The 20479-nt window shown below is 41.8% G+C and overlaps 1 protein-coding gene and 1 non-coding gene across 2 annotated transcripts; both read right to left on the bottom strand.

The window, feature by feature from the left end:
• Window positions 1-754: 754 nt before the first annotated feature.
• On the bottom strand, window positions 755-3779 carry SAT1 (spermidine/spermine N1-acetyltransferase 1). The gene is made up of 6 exons (XM_046674031.1): window positions 3532-3779; window positions 3237-3288; window positions 3067-3150; window positions 1537-1638; window positions 1406-1446; window positions 755-1279 (listed from the first exon to the last, which is right to left on the bottom strand). The coding sequence occupies exons 1-6, from the start codon at window positions 3595-3597 to the stop codon at window positions 1109-1111; spliced, it is 516 nt and encodes a 171-aa protein (XP_046529987.1). The 5' UTR covers window positions 3598-3779; the 3' UTR covers window positions 755-1108.
• Window positions 3780-19843: 16064 nt separating this feature from the next.
• On the bottom strand, window positions 19844-19950 carry LOC124246208 (U6 spliceosomal RNA). The gene has a single exon (XR_006890417.1). It is a non-coding gene; the product is annotated as a U6 spliceosomal RNA (small nuclear RNA).
• Between the last annotated feature and the right edge of the window lie 529 nt (window positions 19951-20479).

Below are 20479 nucleotides of genomic sequence, written 5' to 3' on the forward strand. Positions count from 1 at the left end.
ACTGGGGCTTTGGGGAGAAGAAGGAAAAAAACCAGATTGGCAACAGATGTTACCTCAGGATGAATCTTTCCCAGCAAAAAAAAAAGGAGTTCACATATGTTTCTTCCTCATGCCTCTACTGAGTTTTATTTTCTATTCTGGAGGAAGCTTTTATTTACTGTCCAGCCCCCTGCCCCCAGGTTTAAGCACTCCTATTGTTTCCCAGAAGCCCATTGTGTTAACACAGTACCACAAACTCACCCTCCAAATGGGATGCTAATTTCCCTGATTGGTACCTGTGTCCAACTCAGCCTGTATTTTTATTTGCAAATTTCCTGTAAAAATGTGGGATTTTTGCTCCTGATTAGCAAAGTGATCCACTTTCCCTTCAGAATATTATTTTGTGTGGGATGAGGTTGTTACGGCCAAGATTTTTTCCCCCTGGTTTCCAGTGTTTCAGAATCCCATCTCTGCTTCTTTTACTTGGGTGACAAATGGGCTTATTCATTGTGGGCTTCCATTTCTAAGCTCCTGAAAATTCAGTAAGATGAAGTGTACGGTGTCATCAATGTAAAGTCCTATTTTACATGTTGCTACATATATAACGCCTTGGAATTCAGCTGGCTTCTCATGACCAAAAGAAACTTTAAACTGGGTTAAAAACTGTTTTTAAACAACTTTGTAAAGTTGTTTCTTGGCCGTTTTTATTTTGCACTCAACAGCAAGAAAAATATCTAAGAAATAAAGGATTAGTAAAAATGCTGACACCAAGCAATTAAATCAAAGGGTAGTTTATTAAAAAAGAATCAAAACAGAAACTCTAAATACCAGTGTGTACATTGTACACATTTAAATGACTCACAAGAATGAAGTTTTTTCATATACATTAAGATCACACCACCTAGTTGTTTAGCAAAAAGATGTTCAAGGAGAAATCTGACGGCAAACTGCATCCAAGATTACCATCTCCAACGGACCGCATTTCAAACATGCAACAACGCCACTGGTAATAAAGCTTTGGAATGGGTGCTCATTCTATTATTTCACTACAAACAGGATAGAAAGCAAGATAAGTTGAGAATTTATTCTAAAATAGAATGGAAGCTGTCATCGTCTACACCAGCACTCCTCACTCCTCTGCTGCCATTTTTAGCAAGTACTCCTTGTCGATCTTGAAGAGTCTCCATCCCTCTTCGCTGGACAGATCAGAAGCACCTCTTCTTTTGTAGAAGTTGATAGATGGTTCATTCCATTCTGCTACCAAGAAGTGCATGCTGCGGCAGCGACATTTCATCGCAACCTTTTATGGGAGAGGAAAACACAAACTCAGTGACCTTTCACCGGATTTCCAAGACCCAATTTTGATTCAGTTATTAAAATAATCCAGTGACCCTTACAAATTCAGAAACCAAAAATCAAGACGTACCTGGCTTAGGTTCTTCAGAATTTCTGATCCTATGCCAAAGCCTAAAAGAAAGAGAAGTACCATTTAAAAAGTCATTTTAAAGACTTCAAGCCCTAATTCTCTTTAGAGCTGCCCCCTGAACTCAATCATACCTCTGTAATCACTCATCACGAAGAAGTCCTCAAGATACAACAGTTTGCCAATCCATGGGTCATAGGTAAAATAGTACATGGCAAAACCAACGATGCTGTGTCCTGTAATAAGAGTATCACATGAGATGTGGATGAAAAGCAATCCATGGAAGTTGTAGCTGCAAAATCAGAAGCCTATCACAGGTTTTAAAAAATATACATGCATGTATTATAAAAATAAGTAGCCACTGAACCGGACTGTCTCCTGACTTTTATGCTAGTGCAGTCCAGGCCACTGTTGGATGATCTCACTGTTCTCAGAACATGTATTTGCCAAAAGCACACATTAGAGCTAGCTGAAGCCAGGCTAAAATTGTGGACTGGCCACTCTGCAATCTGCTGGGTCTCAAACTCAGGAAGCGAGAATGCTGTTCATTACTTGCCAGAGCAAAACTGCTATGGTCTTAAACTAAACACACACATTATTCACATCCTATTGATATACTGGTATGTTGACTTGGGAATAAGTCAGGTTTACACGGCAGTTCAGAATAAGAAATATTTGTAGTTTAGAAACTCCACTTCCTTAAGGTCAGGACATCAGGCCAAAAAAAGCAACGTTTAATTTCAGAACTTGCCTTCCAATTCACACATTTTCAATTTGCTCTCCCCAGTTTTTAAGCCAGAAGAAGCAGAGGTACCCAGAAACAGGTGTTGTGTAACATCCACATCCCTCTAAAAAGCACCTCACCCCTTATGTTTTCTGCTCATTTCTTCTAGCTTGGGGAACAGACGTCAGAAAAAAACTTAAGCACCCACCCAAACAACTTCCCCTTTTAGTGCTGTCTTCTGACCAGTCAACAGGGACCAGCAAAAAAAAAAAAAATTTACATCCTCTTATCGGGTGTCTATAATTCCAACTGGAGGCAAAGGTTTCAAATTAAACTTTCTAGCCATTTTATAGTCCTTTGCAAACACAGACAGGAAGCGAGTACAATGGAGTTTCTGATCTACCGTGTTTTAAGTGTGTGATAATAGGACCTTACCTCATTTATCATGATCATCTACTTTATTGTGTAAAGGATCTTTTAGTTACCTCCCCGCCCATCCATGTACACGGAAGGGCCATGTACATGGCGAAGCTAGAGACTGTAACCTGAAGATTGGGACAAATTAAAGAAAAAAATGTGATTTAACAATTACAAAAAAGGTTACGTTAGGGTCAAACAAGAACCATTTACGAAACTGAATTACAACAAATGACATTATACCTAACTCTTCCGGGTCTCCACAGCACTGTGATACTTACTTAAATGGCTCAAACTCTTCCGGGTCTCCACGGCACTGATACTTACACAGCTCTTTTAACCCGCCCTATTATTAAGTGCCGGACATCTATTTTTTTCCTCAGTAGTCTGAACACTGGTTGGCTATTATTTCTGGCCAACTTCTCAGTAACTTCGGCCTGTGTTGTAAGTGGCTCTACACAGCAGACACTACGATTTACACAACACTCGGTTTCTTTGGCTTCTGAAAGGGGAGGGCGGTTACCTTCCGGAGTCTGGTGTTCCTTGGGCACTTCTGCAACCAGGCAGTGGTAGAAGGGGTGCTCTCCGAAACCATCCTCTAGCAGATCTGCAAGGGGCAGCATAGATAGTGTTAGCCTCGGTAAAGGTGACAGGCACCAGACGCTCGTCCCTCGCCTCCCACTGTCGTGTTACCTTTTTCAGTTAACATTACTTGCTCTTCCATGTATTCATATTTAGCCAGTTCCTGGGGCGATGCGCATACGAGACAGGGAGAGAAAGAGGAAACTAAGTGAGGCCCCGGCCCGGCAGCTCCGCGGGAAAGGGCAGCGGGGGCAGCGGGCAGACGGGGCGCGATTTCTTCCCAGAGTCCGGCCCAGAGCGGCGCGGCCAGGCGGGGCTGGGGGAGAAGGGGGAACCTGCGCGAGACGCGGACTCTCCCGGAGACGGAGCCACCCCCCGCCCTGGGAGGAGCCCGGGCCTCGGCTACCTTGATCAGCCGCAAGATGTCACTGCAGTCGGCGGCGGTGGCCGGGCGGATCACGAATTTAGCCATTTTCGTCTTTTGCTTTTCTTCCCTTTGCGGACCAGGCCCCTGTACTTGAACAGCAGGAGGAGGTGGTTCCTCATTCGTCTCCCGGGAGCGTCCTCTTCTCAGTCAGGCTGGCACCATGACCCGGCGAACCTCGGTGAGCGACTGAAAAGCTTCAGCTCAAGCGACCAGAACTGCGCGCTCGAGCGACCGCCGGGCTCCTCTTTTTAGCGCGAAGAGGCCCCGCCCCCAGCTGTGATGCGGCAGCACCTCGTCCAATCAGGCCGCGACCGCCCCCCCTCTTCCGGGCGCCGCCCTCTCTTCCGGCCGTCGTGTGAACCCGGCCGCGCGGGTGGGGCCAGTGGGGCGTGCGGCAGGGTTCCCTAGCGGCGCCCTCTAGTGGCGCCTCTCGGAGCCTTACTGGAAGCTGGACCGCAGAACCTACGTGTCCTCCAGTAACCTTTGCGAAAGAGAGAGAGGAATTTCCCTGATGGCCCCCGACCAGTGACCTTGCTGTTTCTTTCTTGACCCGTCAGGGAAAGAAACTCAGGAGATCTGGCCTTGGGCGATGAGAAGAATTAGACGGCCTATTCTCAAACTGTGGTCCCGGGGATGCTGTGGGTCCCAAGATCCTTTCAAGGAGTCTGTCATTTGCCTTTATCACTCTCGCTGGAATTTTCCAGAGGTGACCTGTTGTGTGATGAAGTCATCACTCTGATGACTAAAGGAATACGTCCTTGTGTATTCTTATGTTTTACAAAATTTCCTAAGGTAGTTTATTTGGATTCCTCAATAAGTTTTCACCCTGTACAGTAGTCCCCACTTATCTGCGGGGGATAGTTCCAAGACACTCAGTGGATCCTGGAACTGGGGATAGTACTGAACCCTATATATACTATGTTTTTTCCTATATATACATACCTATGATAAAGTTTAATTTATAAATTAGGCACAGTAAGAGATTAACAACAATAACTTCTCTGGCGTATCTGAAGTGCCAGCATCACTGCTCTTGTGCTTTGGGGCTATTAAGTAAAATAAGGGCGACTTGAACACAAGCACTGTGATACTGGGACAGTCATCTGATAACTGATATGGTTGCTAAGTAACTAAGGGGCGGTACCGGCTAAGGTATACAGCGTGGATACGCTGAACAAAGGGATGATTCACATCCTGGGCGGGACAGAGTGGGAAGGCTCAAGATGTCATCACGTTCGCTACTCAGAACGGTGCACAATTTGAAACTTATGAATTGTTTATTTCTGGAATTTTCCATTTAATGTTTTCGGACTGTGGTTGACCGTGGGTAACTGAAACTGGAGAAAGTGAAACCGCAAATAAGGGGGGAATACTGTACTTGAGATCTTTAGAATTAACAGAATGTTTTCTTTCTTGCTTTTTCCCCTTCTTATTGTTTCTCAAATCTCTGACTTTCCTTGAGGAAACACTTTCCTTCTGCCTGGGTTACACTCTTCATAATTTCCTTTAATGAAGGTCTGCTTTTGTACAATGTTCTGTTTTGCTTGTCTAAATATGTCTGTAATTCATCTTAAAATTTTTGAAGAATTTATTTCACTGCTTACAGAATTTGAGATTGGAAGTGATTTTCTTTCAGCATATTGACAATATCTGACTATCTTCTGGCTTCCATTGCTGTTGAAAGTTGTTGTAATCCCTACTTGCTCCATCCTCTTTGCTTCTTTTTATTCCCTTTTTTTAACTTTCTATTTTGAAATAATTATAAATTTACAGAATGTGTGATGACATCATTGCTTCAGTGACTAAAGGAATGTGTGCTTATGTATTCTTATGTTTTCTGGAATTTTCAAAGGTAAGCATTTTGGATTCTTTGATAATTTTTAAATGTCGTGGGACCAAAATTTTTGTTAACAGTTGGCTTAGAGTAAAGCTATTCCTGGATTGTACCCACTGGAACAAGTTTTCAAGCCTCTTGCAGATAGAGTTTTCTTTTACAACCCACCTTTCCAGACAGACCTTCCTGAGGGTCCTGCCTGGGTTCTGGGATGAGTCACAGAGAACGAATAAAAGGGACCTGCAGCATTCTCTTTCTGTAGAATGAGAGATTGGACTATCACCAAATGACCTCCCCCACGACATTCAACAAGTGAGTCTCTGCCTTTGTTCGCAATATCCTGTAAGTAGAAAGAAAGCAAAAGTGAGTTCTCTCTTACCCTTCCCACCCTCTGGGGATGTCATGCATGGTGAGTCACTGTCAGCTGGGAGTTTAAGAAATGTCTTTCTCAAAGATCTTTAAAAATAGTATTGATTCTCATCTACCTAATTCAGGTGGTGTCTTTCCTGTCACCGTGACACATGGAAGACCATTCATAGGCCCTTCCCTCCTCTGCTTTGGTCTAAATTGTGGGAGGATGGAGGGGAGCTTGTTACAAATTTACTGATAACAGTAAATTAGACCTCCATGACTAATGATAGCTGCTTCGTTGAAGGAAAAACAAGACCGTTTTCAGTTTGGGTTGCTTAGTTTTTTAGAATAATGATTGTTTCATTAAAATGCATTATAATTTTTTTTATATTTATTCTGTTTTTTCAGTTTAAGTTTCATGCTCTTATGTTCAACTTTGCCATTATGACAAGAAGAGCCTATTCTGAAAAACAGATGGCTAACACAAGCTCCTTGTGATTGTAGTTGTGCACATGTAGAAGCTTTATATGTACATAAAAAAAAAGACTAGAAGGAAACCAACCTGTTGACAGGGATTATTTTTCTTTTTGTATTTCCACACTTCTCCAATTTTCTTAATCAGTAATTAAACTTGAAGAAAAGAAACTTGAATTTTCTTCAGGGCAGGGAATCAAGTTAGGCTTTTCCATTGTCATGAAGAGATGGGTGCAATGGATAACCAACATTACTGCCTCTTGATACTGGAATTTAGATTTAAAATTGCATGAAAAGGGATTAACTGCCTAGCATTTGGAAAACTTTTATTTGGTTAATGCCTCAACAAATCAACAAATATTTATTGAGTCTCGTGCTAGGTGTTTAGCAGTTATAAAGGAGGACTAAGTTTTGAAACCAGCTCTCTGGGCGTATGGTTTACTTTTAGAGAGGTGTGTGTGGTTTACTAAACAGAGTTTAATCTTCGTGAGAAAGAGAATCCTATAACTGAGGAGGTCTGAGTAGGGGGAGAGGAGGAGGAAGGGAAACCACCAAGGCACATTGTGGCCAAGGCACATCGTGAGTGTGGGTGCTTTATATTCATTGTCTCATCTGAGCCTCACAACTGTCTTGTGAAATAGGTAATGTTAGCTCCATCTTTGGAACTGAGAAAAACCTGAGGCTCAGAGGGGTTACAAAATTGCCAAAGCCAGGAAAACGGTAGAGCTAGGGAAGAAGGAATTCTGTTGATTTCAGTGCCAAAGTGAAGCTCTCCAACCTGCCCTATTAAAGTATTAGGAAAGGTGTCAATTCTTTTTTCTGTTTATGAAAGTAATGCATACTGATTAAGAAAATTGGAGAAGTGTGGAAATACAAAAAGAAAAATAATCCCTGTCAACAGGTTGGTTTCCTTCTAGTCTTTTTTTTTATGTACATATACATGCAGGGCTGATACTCAGTTGGTATATACAGTGTAGTGGATTAAAAATGGCCACAAATTCATTGCAGCTCCTCCCATCAAGAGGTAGAGTCTATTTCCCCATTCCTTGAATCTGGACTGGCTTTGTGACTTGCCTTGACCAATAGAATGCAGTAGAAGTGGTAGTGTACAACTTCTAAGCAATACCTTAAGAGATTTTTTTTTTTTTTTGAGCAAGATTAGCCCTGAGCTAACATCTGCTGCCAATCCTCCTCTTTTGGCTGATGAAGACTGGCCCTGAGCTAACATCTGTGCCCATCTTCCTCTACTTTATATGTGGGATGCCTGCCACAGTATGGCTTAAGCGATACATAGATCCACACCGGGGATCCGAATCGGTGAACCCCGGGCGCTGAAGTGGAACATGCAAGCTTAACCACTGTGCCACCAAGCAAGCCCCTCAAGAGATCTTTTTTTAAAGATTTTATTTTTCCTTTTTCTCCCCAAAGCCCCCCGGTACATAGTTGTGTATTTTAGTTGTGGGTCCTTCTAGTTGTGGCATGTGGCATGCCGCCTCAGCATGAGCTTGACAAGCGGTGCCACGTCCACTCCCAGGATCCGAACCGGTGAAACCCTGGTCTGCCGAAGCGGAGCGGGCGAACTTAACCTCTTGGCCATGGGGCCAGCTCCCAGCCTTCAAGAGGTCTTAAAGCTTCTGCTCATGCCTTCTTGGATCGCTGCTGCTGCCACGTGAAGGTACTTGAGCTAGCCTCCTTGAGGATGAAAAACTTCTTGAAGAGAGAGGTCCAGCTGACAGCCAGCACCAACTGCCAGATGTGTAAGTGAGGCTGTGTTGCCATCCAATCTTAGTTGAGCTGTGAGATGATTGTAGCCACACAAGTGACTCTAGGAAAGACCAGCAGAAGAACCACCTAGCTGATTCCAGCCCATGTTATCAATCCACAGAATCACGAGCTAATAAAATGGTTGTTTTAAGCCACCAAATTTTGGGGTGGTTTGTTACACAGCAGAGGCTAACTAAAACCAGATGACCATTTTGGTTATTTACACCTAGCTTCCATTCTGATTGGTTGTAGTGTCCATTCTGACTGGTCTGTGCTTTGCTGTACCCATTTAAAAATATTTTTAAAATCACCTGTGTGTGTGTGTCTGTGTAGTAACAACAAATTGGTATCATATGTCTATAATTTGTATCCTGCGGAATAGTGTAGTGGCTTCTTAGCTGCTACAGCTTTGGAATTAGACACACCCCATCTTTGTGATTGTGTTAAGTTACTTAATCTTGTTAAGCCGTCATTTCTTCATCTGTAATAAGTAAATAATAATAATATCCTTCATATGGTTAGTTGTGAGGACTGAATGAAATAATACATGTAAAATGCTCAGCACAGCACCTGACATAGTTGTTAGCATTATTACTATTAACATTATAGTGTAGTTTCTGATGTCATTATGTATATTTACATTAAAAAATGCAACGGCTCCTTAGAGTTCCATCACATGCAATTTATTTTACCATTCTGTTGTTGAAGATTTAAGGTTTTTTTTTTCAATGATAAATAATTCTTCGATGAACATCTTTTGTTCCTTTTGGGCAAAACTTGTTCAAAACTTGGGCCACCCAAGTTTTGGCCCAGGTTTATGATTGTTTCCTTAGGCAGACTCCTGGAAGGGAAATTGCCAGGTAAGCAGAGATGTAATTTTGTTGATCTGGAGCCAGAGAAACACTCTAAATTCAGATTCTCATTACATGAAATTATAGATTTGGATGACTCTCCAGATACGCTCACTGTAGCTTGAATTATCTAAATTTTGATAACATCTGATAAGATCTGTGTTCCACAGGTTGTAGTACTTGGAATGGACCAGAAGTTGGCTCTTTCTCAGAGGGTGATTTTCTTGCTACTTGTGGGTAACAACCTGTGAGAATGATCAATAGAAACAACCAACCCCAAGAAAACACTGTTTGGGGCCAAGATTTCTTTTCTTTTCTTTTGTGAGGAAGATTGGCCCTGAGCTAACATCTGTTGCCAGTCTTCCTCTTTTTGTCTTGACCTCCTTGAACTAACATCTGTGCCAATCCTCCTCTATTTTATGTGGGATGACACCACAGTGTGGCTTGATGGGCAGTGCTAGATCTGTGCCTGGGATGTGAACTTGCAAACCCCAGGTGGCTGAAGTGGAGCACGTGAACTTAACCATTATGCCACTGGGCCAGCCCCCTTCTTTTCTTTTCTCTTTTGAGAAATTATGCTTTAGGACATGGAAGCCTGTTTCATCTTTAGGGGTGGACCATCAAAAGTGTAAGACTTCTCTTTGTGAATGTAAGGTATTACGCTACTTTAGGCTGCAATTAAAAGAGGCTGGTCAGTAATAAATAAGGTATTAATCAGGACTCTCATTAGCAAGTGATGGTAACCAACTCTAGCTTAGGCAAAAGGGGAATGCACTGCTCACTGTAGGAAGCACAGGAATGACAGGAACCAGGACCTTATGGTACAGTCTGAAATACATATTGAGTGAGAGAAAACATCAAGGACAGCTATTTGTTTCCTAGAACAGCATCTTCTGCCATTTTTTTTTTTTGGTCAGGAAGATTGGCCCTGAGCTAACATCTGTGCCAGCCAATCTTCCTCTATTTTATGTGGGAGGCAGCCACAGTGTGGCTTGATGAGCAGTGCTAGGTCCGTGCCTGGGATCTGAACCCGTGAACCCTGGGCCGCCAAAGTGGAGTGCACAAACTTAACCACTATGCCACCAGGCTGGCCACAGCATTTTCTGCTTTTGAAAAATTATTGTCCCCATACACCCAACTAGATGGTTCCCTTTGGTGGGGGGCTGCCAATCAGAGTATGCCACCCCCTTAGTCAATATTGTGACCCAAGTCCTGCCAGCCAGTCTTTTCTCATTGGCACCAAGAAAGGCCTTTCCTTTCTGTTGGCACATCTGGGAAGATGTGGAGGTTGAGATAATGACTTTGACCTGCCAGAGAAGACTGACCGCATTTGAGTTTCTGGCTCTGCATAGCCACGGCTGGGATTGCCTGCATCCTCCCAACTACCACTGTTGCCTACTTTTGACCATCTCATACCACCCCTCCCCAAAACCACCTCACTACACACACTTGTAAGGAGAAAGGGAGCCAAATGGTCAAAAAGCCTCCATTCTGCTCACCACAGAAAGAAGTGGAGATAAGAAGCTCCTTGGCCAGAGAGGGAGGTTGGGGTGGTAAATGCCGTTTGGGAACATACAGATATGGGTGTGATCATGCTTGATTTCCCATGGACGTGCCCAGCTCTGCTCATTTCTGACCCTTGCCATAAGGAATGCTTACAGCAAACCAAAGAATGAGGAGCTGTGTCGGTAGACTGGGGCAGAGGTGGTCCCCTGTTGTAAGGAGTCATCCCAAGCCGCCCCTATCTGTTTATGAGATGAATTGATTTGCCTTCCTAGCCTGAATCCATCCCAGGCTGTTACCATTGCACTCCATGGGGCTCTTACTGAGGATCATAAAATTCATGGCAGAGAGAGACCATGGAGACCCTTTGGTTAAAGTTTAAGAGAGAAGATCATGGGGGCCGGCCCAGTGGCGCAGTGGTTAAGTGCGCACATTCCGCTTCAGCAGCCTGGGGTTCCTCGGTTCGGATGCCGGGTGTGGACATGTCACAGCTTGGCAAGCCATGCTGCAGTAGACATCCCACATTAAAGTAAAGGAAGATGGGCACGGATGTTAGCTCAGGGCCAGTCTTCCTCAGCAAAAAGAGGAGGATTGGTGGCAGATGTTAGCTCAGGACTAATCTTCCTCAAAAAAAAAAGAGAGAGAAGATCATGTCTCTTTTTTTCCTTTGTGCGCTTTGTGAGGAGGCCAGCGCATTGGCAATTGTACTAAATATGCAGAGTCTGCCCCCTGGAAACCACATGTAGAGGCTGAGTGACTTTTAGGCAGAGACATGGACATATTCCAGGGCTATGAATGTTTATGACTTAAGACTGGCCGTTGGCCTCCACCATGAACACTTTTTATTTCAAGGTTCTACAACAGCAAGGTAGTTACGTGAAAGCAAGTTGGGTTATACCATCCCTTTTGTATTAGTTAGCTATTGCCACATAAATTACCACAAACTTAGTGGCTTAAATTACATACATTTATTATCGTGGTTTCTGTAGGTCAGGAGTCTAGGCATGGCTTACCTGGGTCCTCTGCTCAGGTGTCGGCCAAGCTACATTCTCATGTGGGAGCATGGCCAAGTGAGAAGCCGCTTAAGCTCAAGTTGTTGGCGTTGGCAGAATTCATGTCGTTGACTGAGGGCCTTGGCTTCTTACTGGCTGTCGGTTGAGGCTGCTTGTGGTTTCTAGAAGCTGCCTGCAGTTCCTTGTCACATGGGCTTACCCAATACGGCCCTTTACTTCATCAAGCCAGCAGAGGAGAGTCTCTGGAGTAGTCTTCTAGCAAGATAGAGTCCTTTTTTTATTGTGAAAAAACCCCCACATAACATAAAATTTGCCATCTTAACCATTTTTAAGTGTACAGTACTGTAGTGTTAACTACAGATCTTCCTCGACTTACGATGGGGTTATGTCCCAATAAACCCATCTTAAGTTGAAAATATTTTAAGTCGAAAATGCATTTGATCCACCTAACCTACCAGACATCATAGCTTAGCCCAGCCTGCCTTAAACATGCCCAGAACACTTGCATTAGCCTACAGTTGGGCAAAATCATCTAACACAAAGCCTGTTTTATAACAAAGTGTTGAATATCTCATGTAACTTATTGAATACTGTACCAAAAGTGAAAAACAGAATGTTCTTTGGGGTAGAGAATGGTTGTAAATGTATCAGTTGTTTACCCTGGAGATCGCAGGGTTGACTGGGAGCTGTGGCTGTGCGGGATCATGAGAGAGGATCGTACTGCATATTGCTAGCCTGGGAAAAGATCAAAATTCAGAATTTGAAGTACAATTTCTACTGAATGTATGGTTTCTTTTGCACCATCATAAAGTTGAAAAATTGTAAGTGGAACCAACGTAAGTTGGGGACTGTCTATATATGCATATTGTTGTGTAGCTTTTCCATCTTGCAAAACTGAAGCTCTGTACCTATTGAACAACTCCCCATTTCCCCCTCCCTCAGCCCCTGGTAACCACCATTCTATTTTATGTCTCTATGAATTTGACTACTTTAGATACCTCGCATAAGTGGAATCATACAGTGTCTTTTTGTGACTGGTTTATTTCACTTAGCATAATGTCCTCAAGGTTTATCCATGTTGCAGCCTATGACAAAATTTCCATCTTTCTTAAGGCTGAATAATAGTCCATTGTATGTATATACCACATTTCTTTATCCATTCATCCATTGATGGACATTTAGGTCGCTTCTGCATTTTGGCTATTATGAGTAATGTTGCAATGAACCTACGTCTGCAAATATCTATTTAAAATCTTGTTGTCAGTTCTTTTGGATATATACCCAGAAGTGGGATTGCTGGATCATATAGTAGTTCTATTTTTAATTTTTTGAGGAATCTCTATACTGTTTTCCATAGTGGCTGCACCATCCTACATTCCCACTGTAGGTGATCAGAATTTGCCACCCCAAATGTGTCTCTTTGGCTTGATTATTTTTAAGAACAAAAGACTCTGAAAGAAACTTTGACTTTCCCCCTAACTGCCCAAAAGAATTTAGGATACAAGGCCTGTTCCAGGAAGGAGCTATCACCACTGATAACTATAGGATAATGCAAAATAGCTGTGATAGAAAGGCACCAACAAGCCAATTTTTATGAAAGTTCTGTCTCTCGGATCACATTGTCTCTAGGTAGCTCAGCAAGCACTTGTTTAACAAACATTTGCTTTTCCATCTCCGTGTGAATTGCCTTCCTCCCCTCTGAAGTCCCAAACCACTACCCACAACATCCTCCTTTGTCTTTAGCTGAAGATGGTATTTAAGGTGGCGGCTTTGGCCATTTTGGAGAGTTACTCAGTTTTCCTGGGTTTCTCCCATGTATACATGTTATTAAACTTTGTTTGATTTTCTCTTATTCTGTCTCATGTCAACCAGCCAGAAGGACCTAGAGGGTAGAGGAATAGGTCTTCCTCCCCTATACCACCAATAGTGTACAAGGGTTCCCTTTTCTCCATATCTGCACCAGCACTTGTTATTTTCTGTGTGTTTTTTTTTATAATGATCATCCTAACAGGGATGAAGTGATACCTCATTGTGGTTTTGATTTGCACTTCTCTGATGATTAGTGATGTTGAGCATCTTTTCATATGCTTGTTGGCCATTCGTATATCTTCTTTGGAGATATGTCTATTCAAATCCTTTGCCCATTTTAAAATCAGCTTATTTGTTTTTGTTGTTGTTGAGCTGTAGGAGTTCTTTTTATATTCTGGACATTAACTTCTTATCCGATATATGATTTGCAAATATTTTCTCCCATTCAGTAGGTTGCCTTTCACTTTGTTGATTGTTTCCTTTGATGTGCAGAGGTTTTTAAGTTTGATATAGTCCCATTTGTCTATTTTTTGCTTTTGTTGCCTGGCAAGAGTTTTACATAATGTAACATAATCATGGAAGTGGCACCCTATCACCTTCACCATATTCTATTGCTTAGAAGCAAGTCACAAGTCCTGCCCATACTCAAGTGGAGAGGATCACACAAAGGCACTGGGAGGAAGGATCATGGCAGCCGCCTTGGAGTCTGTCTGCATGTAAAGGGCAGTAGAAGCCTGCTTCTTATTCAACATTTAACAAACATTTATCAAGGTCTGTTTCCTGCCAAGCATTGCACTTGGAGAAGGGTGAAATAAATATTGCCTAGTCCCTGCCCTCCAAGGACTTACAGTTCAACATTACAGACCCTTATGGTTCTAGATATGGTTGGAAGGGATCCAGCTTCCTGGATAAAAAGGACAAGAACAATCCGAACTGAGGGGCAGATACACAGTTTGTCACCCATTCAGTGTGACCTACCTCCTCCAGGCAGCCCTCCCTCTCTCCCCTGCTGAAGTCATGTCCAAAGGGAAGACTACTGCCCACCACTCAGCCCAGGGATCAAGGCTCTAACTCCTCATAAATACTTAGGAAATCTCAAAAGTACAATCAGCCATCCTTAGGCCTCCTAAAGTATTAGCTCTTTGAATCTGGGTATGGCAGTTACTCAATAAGATCATAGGAAATAATTGCCTGTGAGTGCACACAGTATAAGCCACCCCCTGTTTTCCCTATGGCCCCTGGGTACGTGCAATAGATTTTAAAGCTCAGAATCCAGCTTACCGATCTTTGTACCATTCATAAACTGGAAATTAATTGTTAACAGTGAATCCAGGAAAACAGAGGATACTTCAAAGAAGGAAATACAAGAGCGTGAACTCCACCCAAACAGCCTCTGTTTGACCTGAGGAACAAGGAACCAACCTATGTTCTGGCTGTGGTGTGAGCGGATGTTGGGCATATTCTGCTGGAGGCAACAGAGGTTATTATCTGAGAACTCATTCTGGAGGTGGAGGGTATGGGAGTGAGTCATTCCTTTTGGGGGATGATGGAGGTAGGGGAAGGGTGCAAGATCAAAGGGGGACCCAGAACCATAGGATTGAGAGAACTGTAATACGTTTTAAAGTCTCCTTAAAAGATTAATTGCAGGAGGGTGCTACAGGAGAGGAAGAAACGAGATATGCAACTAGCATTTCTTAATGCCTACCATGAGTGGCATGCCTTGCTTGTCATTTTACAGATGATTTCATTTAGTCTTAATTACCATGTATTATTACTCAGTTTTTACGTATGTCCTGCTTTGTCATCTAAATTCTATTAAACTAAAAAGATATTAGTTGTTATATGGGAAAAAAAGGGTTAATTTTGCATTGCCATTACAGAGCTTCAGGGGAAGCTGAGAATGAAATCAGCTGTTTAAATAAAGCTGGCCTGGCTGAGTATAATCTGGAAGAATAAGGGATTTTTTTTCCTTCAAAGCCCTCCAACCTCTATTGTTGAGATTTCTGTCATCATAGAAGCATAGAATATTAATGATTCTCTAGTCCAAATTCCTCATCTAATAGCTAAGAAAACTGAAATGCAGAGCGGGTAAAGTGCCTGTCCAAGGTCAGACAGTGAGAAAATGGCAGAGTCAAAAATAAAACTGAGGCCTCCTGACTCTTAGTCAAGAGATCTTTTACTACACCACTGTGAAATTATAGCCCTCATAGATCTGGCAAAAAATGGAAAATTTACAAACAGACATTTATCAAATACTGTGCTAAGGCTGGAGCTCAGGCAAAAAACTATAAACATTCAACACACTTGGTCCACTTCTCACAAATTGTTTTATAAGCACACACCTTGTTTAAATTACAGCAAAGAATGCTTGCTCTTAACAGTTCCGGTCTCCCCAGTTTATTCCTCTTCCTAAGCTTTCCTTCTCTTCTCTGCCTTGCACCCCTGACCTCATGCCAAGAATGAGACTGATAAGTAGGACTCTGCAATATGAATCAGGAATACCTACAGCCTTAGACAGGTAAACAATCAATGCCACTAGGAGATCCCCACCACCCTAAGAGGCTGCAGGAAGCTGCCCCCATCCAGACTCCTTCAAAGAAGGAGAATTCCAGAGGCCATAGCACTTTCTGCTTGTGGAGGATTCCTCTCTGAACATCTAGTCAGTGAATCTGGGGCATCACAATGCCATCATTCTTTCTGAGATGAGCACTGTCCCAATACTTTGAAAATGATCCACAGCTCTTCATTTATGTTCTTCCCTCATAGATAGAATACACACTCATTATCTGGCAGGAAGAGTGGGTTTTCCCATCCAAGCAAGTGACGTAGAGAATGCCAACCTATTGGTATGAAGCTAAGGGGTAGTATTCGGTAAGTACTTTTTGGAAGGTGAAGCTGAGTGTACTTGTGTGGCAGAAAAAACAGGGATTGTTGAGGCCAGGTAGACCTAGGTGCAAATCCCAGCGCTGCCAGATACCAGCTGTGTGATTTAGGACAAGGTTCTTGAATCTCAGTGTGCTTATCTGTAAAATGGAGTTAATAATTAGTTTCCTCCTCCTAGGGTTGTGAATATTAAATGCTGTTGTAAAACCCTTTGCAGAGTGCTTAGAATATAGTAGGTACCCTCTAAATGTTTATTCCTTTCTGTCTACCTAGTAATATAAAGCTTATAACAATCTTTAGCTTAGGAAGAATAATTGTGAATGGTCCAATGAGGAGAGAGAAGGATTTGTCCCTAAGTCTATTTTTATCCCACCTTACACAGGATCATTCTCTTATTCATTGACCTTTGTCATGAGGCTTTGACCTTCCTCCTGAATAATAAATGTGCAATGATTCTGTTAACATTGGCCAACCAATGAGGCCTGCCCCAATGGTCATAGAATCAGGAATCCTTGCAGAGGCTGGGTAATCAGTATTGTAATCCCTATTGCACTCTGCCTGGAGCATTTTCTCTGCCTGATAGACATCATGTGGACAAGGTCCAATCCAGAACACACCACCTGGGATAAATTATTTACAACCCTGTCTCACCTTAGAAGTGCACCTCATCTGTTATCTGATTAACAGTCAACTATAAACCTGGAGATTTTTTTTTTAAAGAAGCAAGCTTAGTGAAAGTAGGAGAAAATGTTGAAAAGGCCATTATGCAGAACATATTAATCCACACAACTTTTTTCCCTTCTCCTTTTTATAGATATTTTACAGTTATACCAAATAGAGGGAAATTATGCAGTTATAGTGCTTAGAATCTGGGGAAGGACAGCAGACAGAACAATATCCCAAACTTTCTTTCAGTACTGAGTCTCTGAAGCCATGGTTAAAAACAAAAAGCTGTTAAAGAGCTGTGAATAGTGGTTAAGCACTCTTCACTGACCTTTGGCAATATATAGCAATGAAACACAATTGACAATTTTGTAATTCTCTTAACTCAACTTTCAGAATGTTCCAAATACATTGAAAACTGTAAACCAATATATCTAAGAATCCCAGGGAACCCCAAGGAGCAAAAACACAAAGAAAACTACACTGAGGCACTACAGAATCAAATTTCTGAAAACCAGTGATAAAGAGAAAATCTTAAAGATAAGATTGATCACTGGTTTCTCATCAAAAACAATGCAAATCAGAGAGTGGTGGGGCAACATCTTTAAAGCACTGAAAGAAAAACACTGTCAACCTAGAATTTTATATCCAGTGAAAATGTCCTTCAAAGATGAAGGCAAAATAAAGACATTTCAGAAAACCAAAGCTAAGAGAATTCATCACTAGTGAAATTGTACTACAAGAAATGCTAAAGGAAGTTCTTCAGGCTGAAGGAAGGCTGATACCAGATGGACACGTGAATTTATGCAAAGGAATGAAGAGTATCAGAAATGGTAAATATGTGGGTAAGTATAAAAGACGTTTTTCTTGTTTATAATGTCTTTAAAAGATAAATAACTGCTTAAATGAGAATAATAATAGTGTATTATGGGATTTGTAACATTTGTAGAAGTAGAATATGAGCGTAATAGCATAAAGAATGGAGGAGATGGGATGGAAGTATATTGTTATAAGATTCTTACATTATATGTTAAATGCCATAACATTTAAAGGTAGACTGTGATAAATTAAAGATTCATATTGTAAAGCTTAGAGCAACCACTAAAAAAATTAAAACGGTATAGCTAATATGTCAATAGAAGAGAGAAAATGGATTCATAAAAAATAATCCAAGAGAAGACAGGAAAAGAGGTAAAAAGGAAGAAAGAGCAGATGGGACAAACAGAAGTGTAGGACTACTGTTGTTTCTGATATCTTATACCTATCAGGTAAGAAGGAAGACCGTAAAACATCTTGTATTTACTTCTCAAAATTAGAATGAGATAAAGAATGAGTAAGTAGAGGCCGGCCCCATGGCCAAATGGTCAAGTTTGCACACTCTGCTTTGGCGGCCCAGGGTTTCACCAGTTCGGATCCTGGGCATGGACCTATCACTGCTTCTCAAGCCATGCTGAGGTGACATCCCACATAGCAGAACTAGAAGGACCTACAACTAGAATATACAACTATGTACTGAGGGGCTAGGGGAGAAGAAGAAGAAAAAAGATTGGCCAACAGATGATAGCTTAGGGCCAATCTTTGTTTGTTTGTTTTTGTTTTTTTTGAGGAAGATTAGCCCTGAGATAACATCTGCTACCAGTCCTCCTCTTTTTTCTGAGGAAGACTGGCCCTGAGCTAACATCCATGCCCATCTTCCTCTACTTTATATGTGGAACGCCTACCACAGCATGGCTTGCCAAGTGGTGCCATGTCTGCACCCGGGATCTGAACCAGCGACCCCGGGCCACCAAAGCGGAACGTGCGCACTTAACCACTGTGCCACAGGGCCGGTCCAGGGCCAATCTTTAAAAAAAATGAATGAGTAACTAAACATGATATCCAGACTCCTACATAGAATTCAGTAGCTTTTGTTGATGATAACATCAGCTACATTCTGATTCATTCAGCATTGAACAGTAGCTTAAGCCATTAAAAACTTTAAAAAACTCAATTAGGGCAATTAACCATGTTATCAAGGACCTGGGCTTTTAAAACTCTTCCACTGTGTAGTCATCCTTAACTCATCCCATGAACATAACAGTGCTGTGATAGCTCCAAGCATCATGTCCTCACAATCAGCATCCCAAGCAGGGAAAAAAGGTCAGGAGCAAAAATCTTTGTCCTAACGAGGCTCTGTCTTTTTATCTGGGAAGCAACATCTTCCTTAGAATCCCCCAGAAGTCTTCCCTTTATGTCTTATCAGACAGTACTGGGTAATATGGCTACCCATGGCTGGCTGCAAGGGTGCCTGGGTCATTGAGTATCTGGCAAAGGAGAACAGAGGTGCTATGTTTGGCTAAGATGAATTGTGATTCTTTCTTTGAGGTTGGGCACGTTGCTGCCCAGAACAAAACTGAGATTCTGTTAGCAAGGAATTAGAAGGGAGTGGATATAGGGTAGGCATATAGGTGTCTACTAGGATCAGTTGTGGAAGCATAGAAAAAGAAGAATCTCAGAGGCCAAAATTGGCACAGCTCAATCTGGCACTGTACTGGAACAAGAATACCCTGATACAGGAACTCCAGTAGTTGAATCTTGAGATGGGTGTTTGCTATTGTGGAGATGGATACATCAGTCTCTCATTCATTTATTTATTTAACAGACTTTTATTGTATCAGGTATTGTTGTAGTCTCTGGAATTGTAGCAGTGGAAAAATCAGACAAAATTCGTTGCCCCCATGGTGCTTACATTCTAGTGAATGCATCTTACCTGAATGCAACTGATTCCATGTTCACCAGTAAATTTTCTAATTGTAGTTGGGTTTCTCATGGCCCCCAAGCAGTCCCACATCTCATTATGAATTAAGAAATTGATATTCTTATTTCATATATCAGTCTCTTGGTTGATGTGAGTCCTCCTAGGGACACATTCACCTTTAGTGAAGTGACAAATCGTTTCTTTTTTAAATTATTATTTTATTGAGGTCACATTAGTTTATATCATCGTGTAAATTTCAGGGGTACATCATTATATTTCGACTTCTGTATAGAATGCATTGTGTTCACCATCAAAAATCTAGTTTCCCTCTGTCACCATACATGTATGCCCCTTTATCCCTTTTTCTCTCCTCCCACCCACTTCCACTCTGGTAACCATCAATCTGTTCTAAAATATGGAGCACTTCACACATTTGCATGTCATTCTTGTGCAGGGGCCATGCTAATCTTCTCTGTATTGTTCCAATTTTAGTATATCTGCTGCCAGAGTGAGCACACAAATCAATTTCTGACCTGCATATCTGAGGGTCAGTACCTGAACCAAGTTTAGTTCAACAAGGCATTTCAACCCTGTGAGCCATCATGGGAGACAGCCAGCCACACAGCTTTCTCTGGTTAATACCCAATAGTGCATGTTTCCCCTATTTGGAAGTGTTTAAACTTATTCATATGTATGAAAGGGATACAAGAAGGAAATATTAAATTATAAGCATTTAAATCTATCCCAAAAAAGGAGAACTGACCTTGAAACTGTGACTTGTGAAATGTATTCTGAACTAATTGGATTAAAATTCATCCTTAGAGGAGTCAAGGTTAAAAAAATTTTCCAATTCGTGAACAATTAGATTGTTTCTTTCCTCCCCACCCCCCGCCATTTCAAACAATACTGCTATGAAGATTCTTGTATGTCATTGAGTATAAGAGCAATAATTTATAGGGTATTTGCCTAGGACTGGAATGCTGGGTCGGAGGGTATATGCATGCTCAACTTTATGAAATAGAGCCAAATTGCTCTCCAAAGTGAT

The sequence above is a fragment of the Equus quagga genome, chromosome 10 (assembly GCF_021613505.1).
Source record: "Equus quagga isolate Etosha38 chromosome 10, UCLA_HA_Equagga_1.0, whole genome shotgun sequence".
NCBI lineage: Eukaryota > Metazoa > Chordata > Mammalia > Perissodactyla > Equidae > Equus > Equus quagga.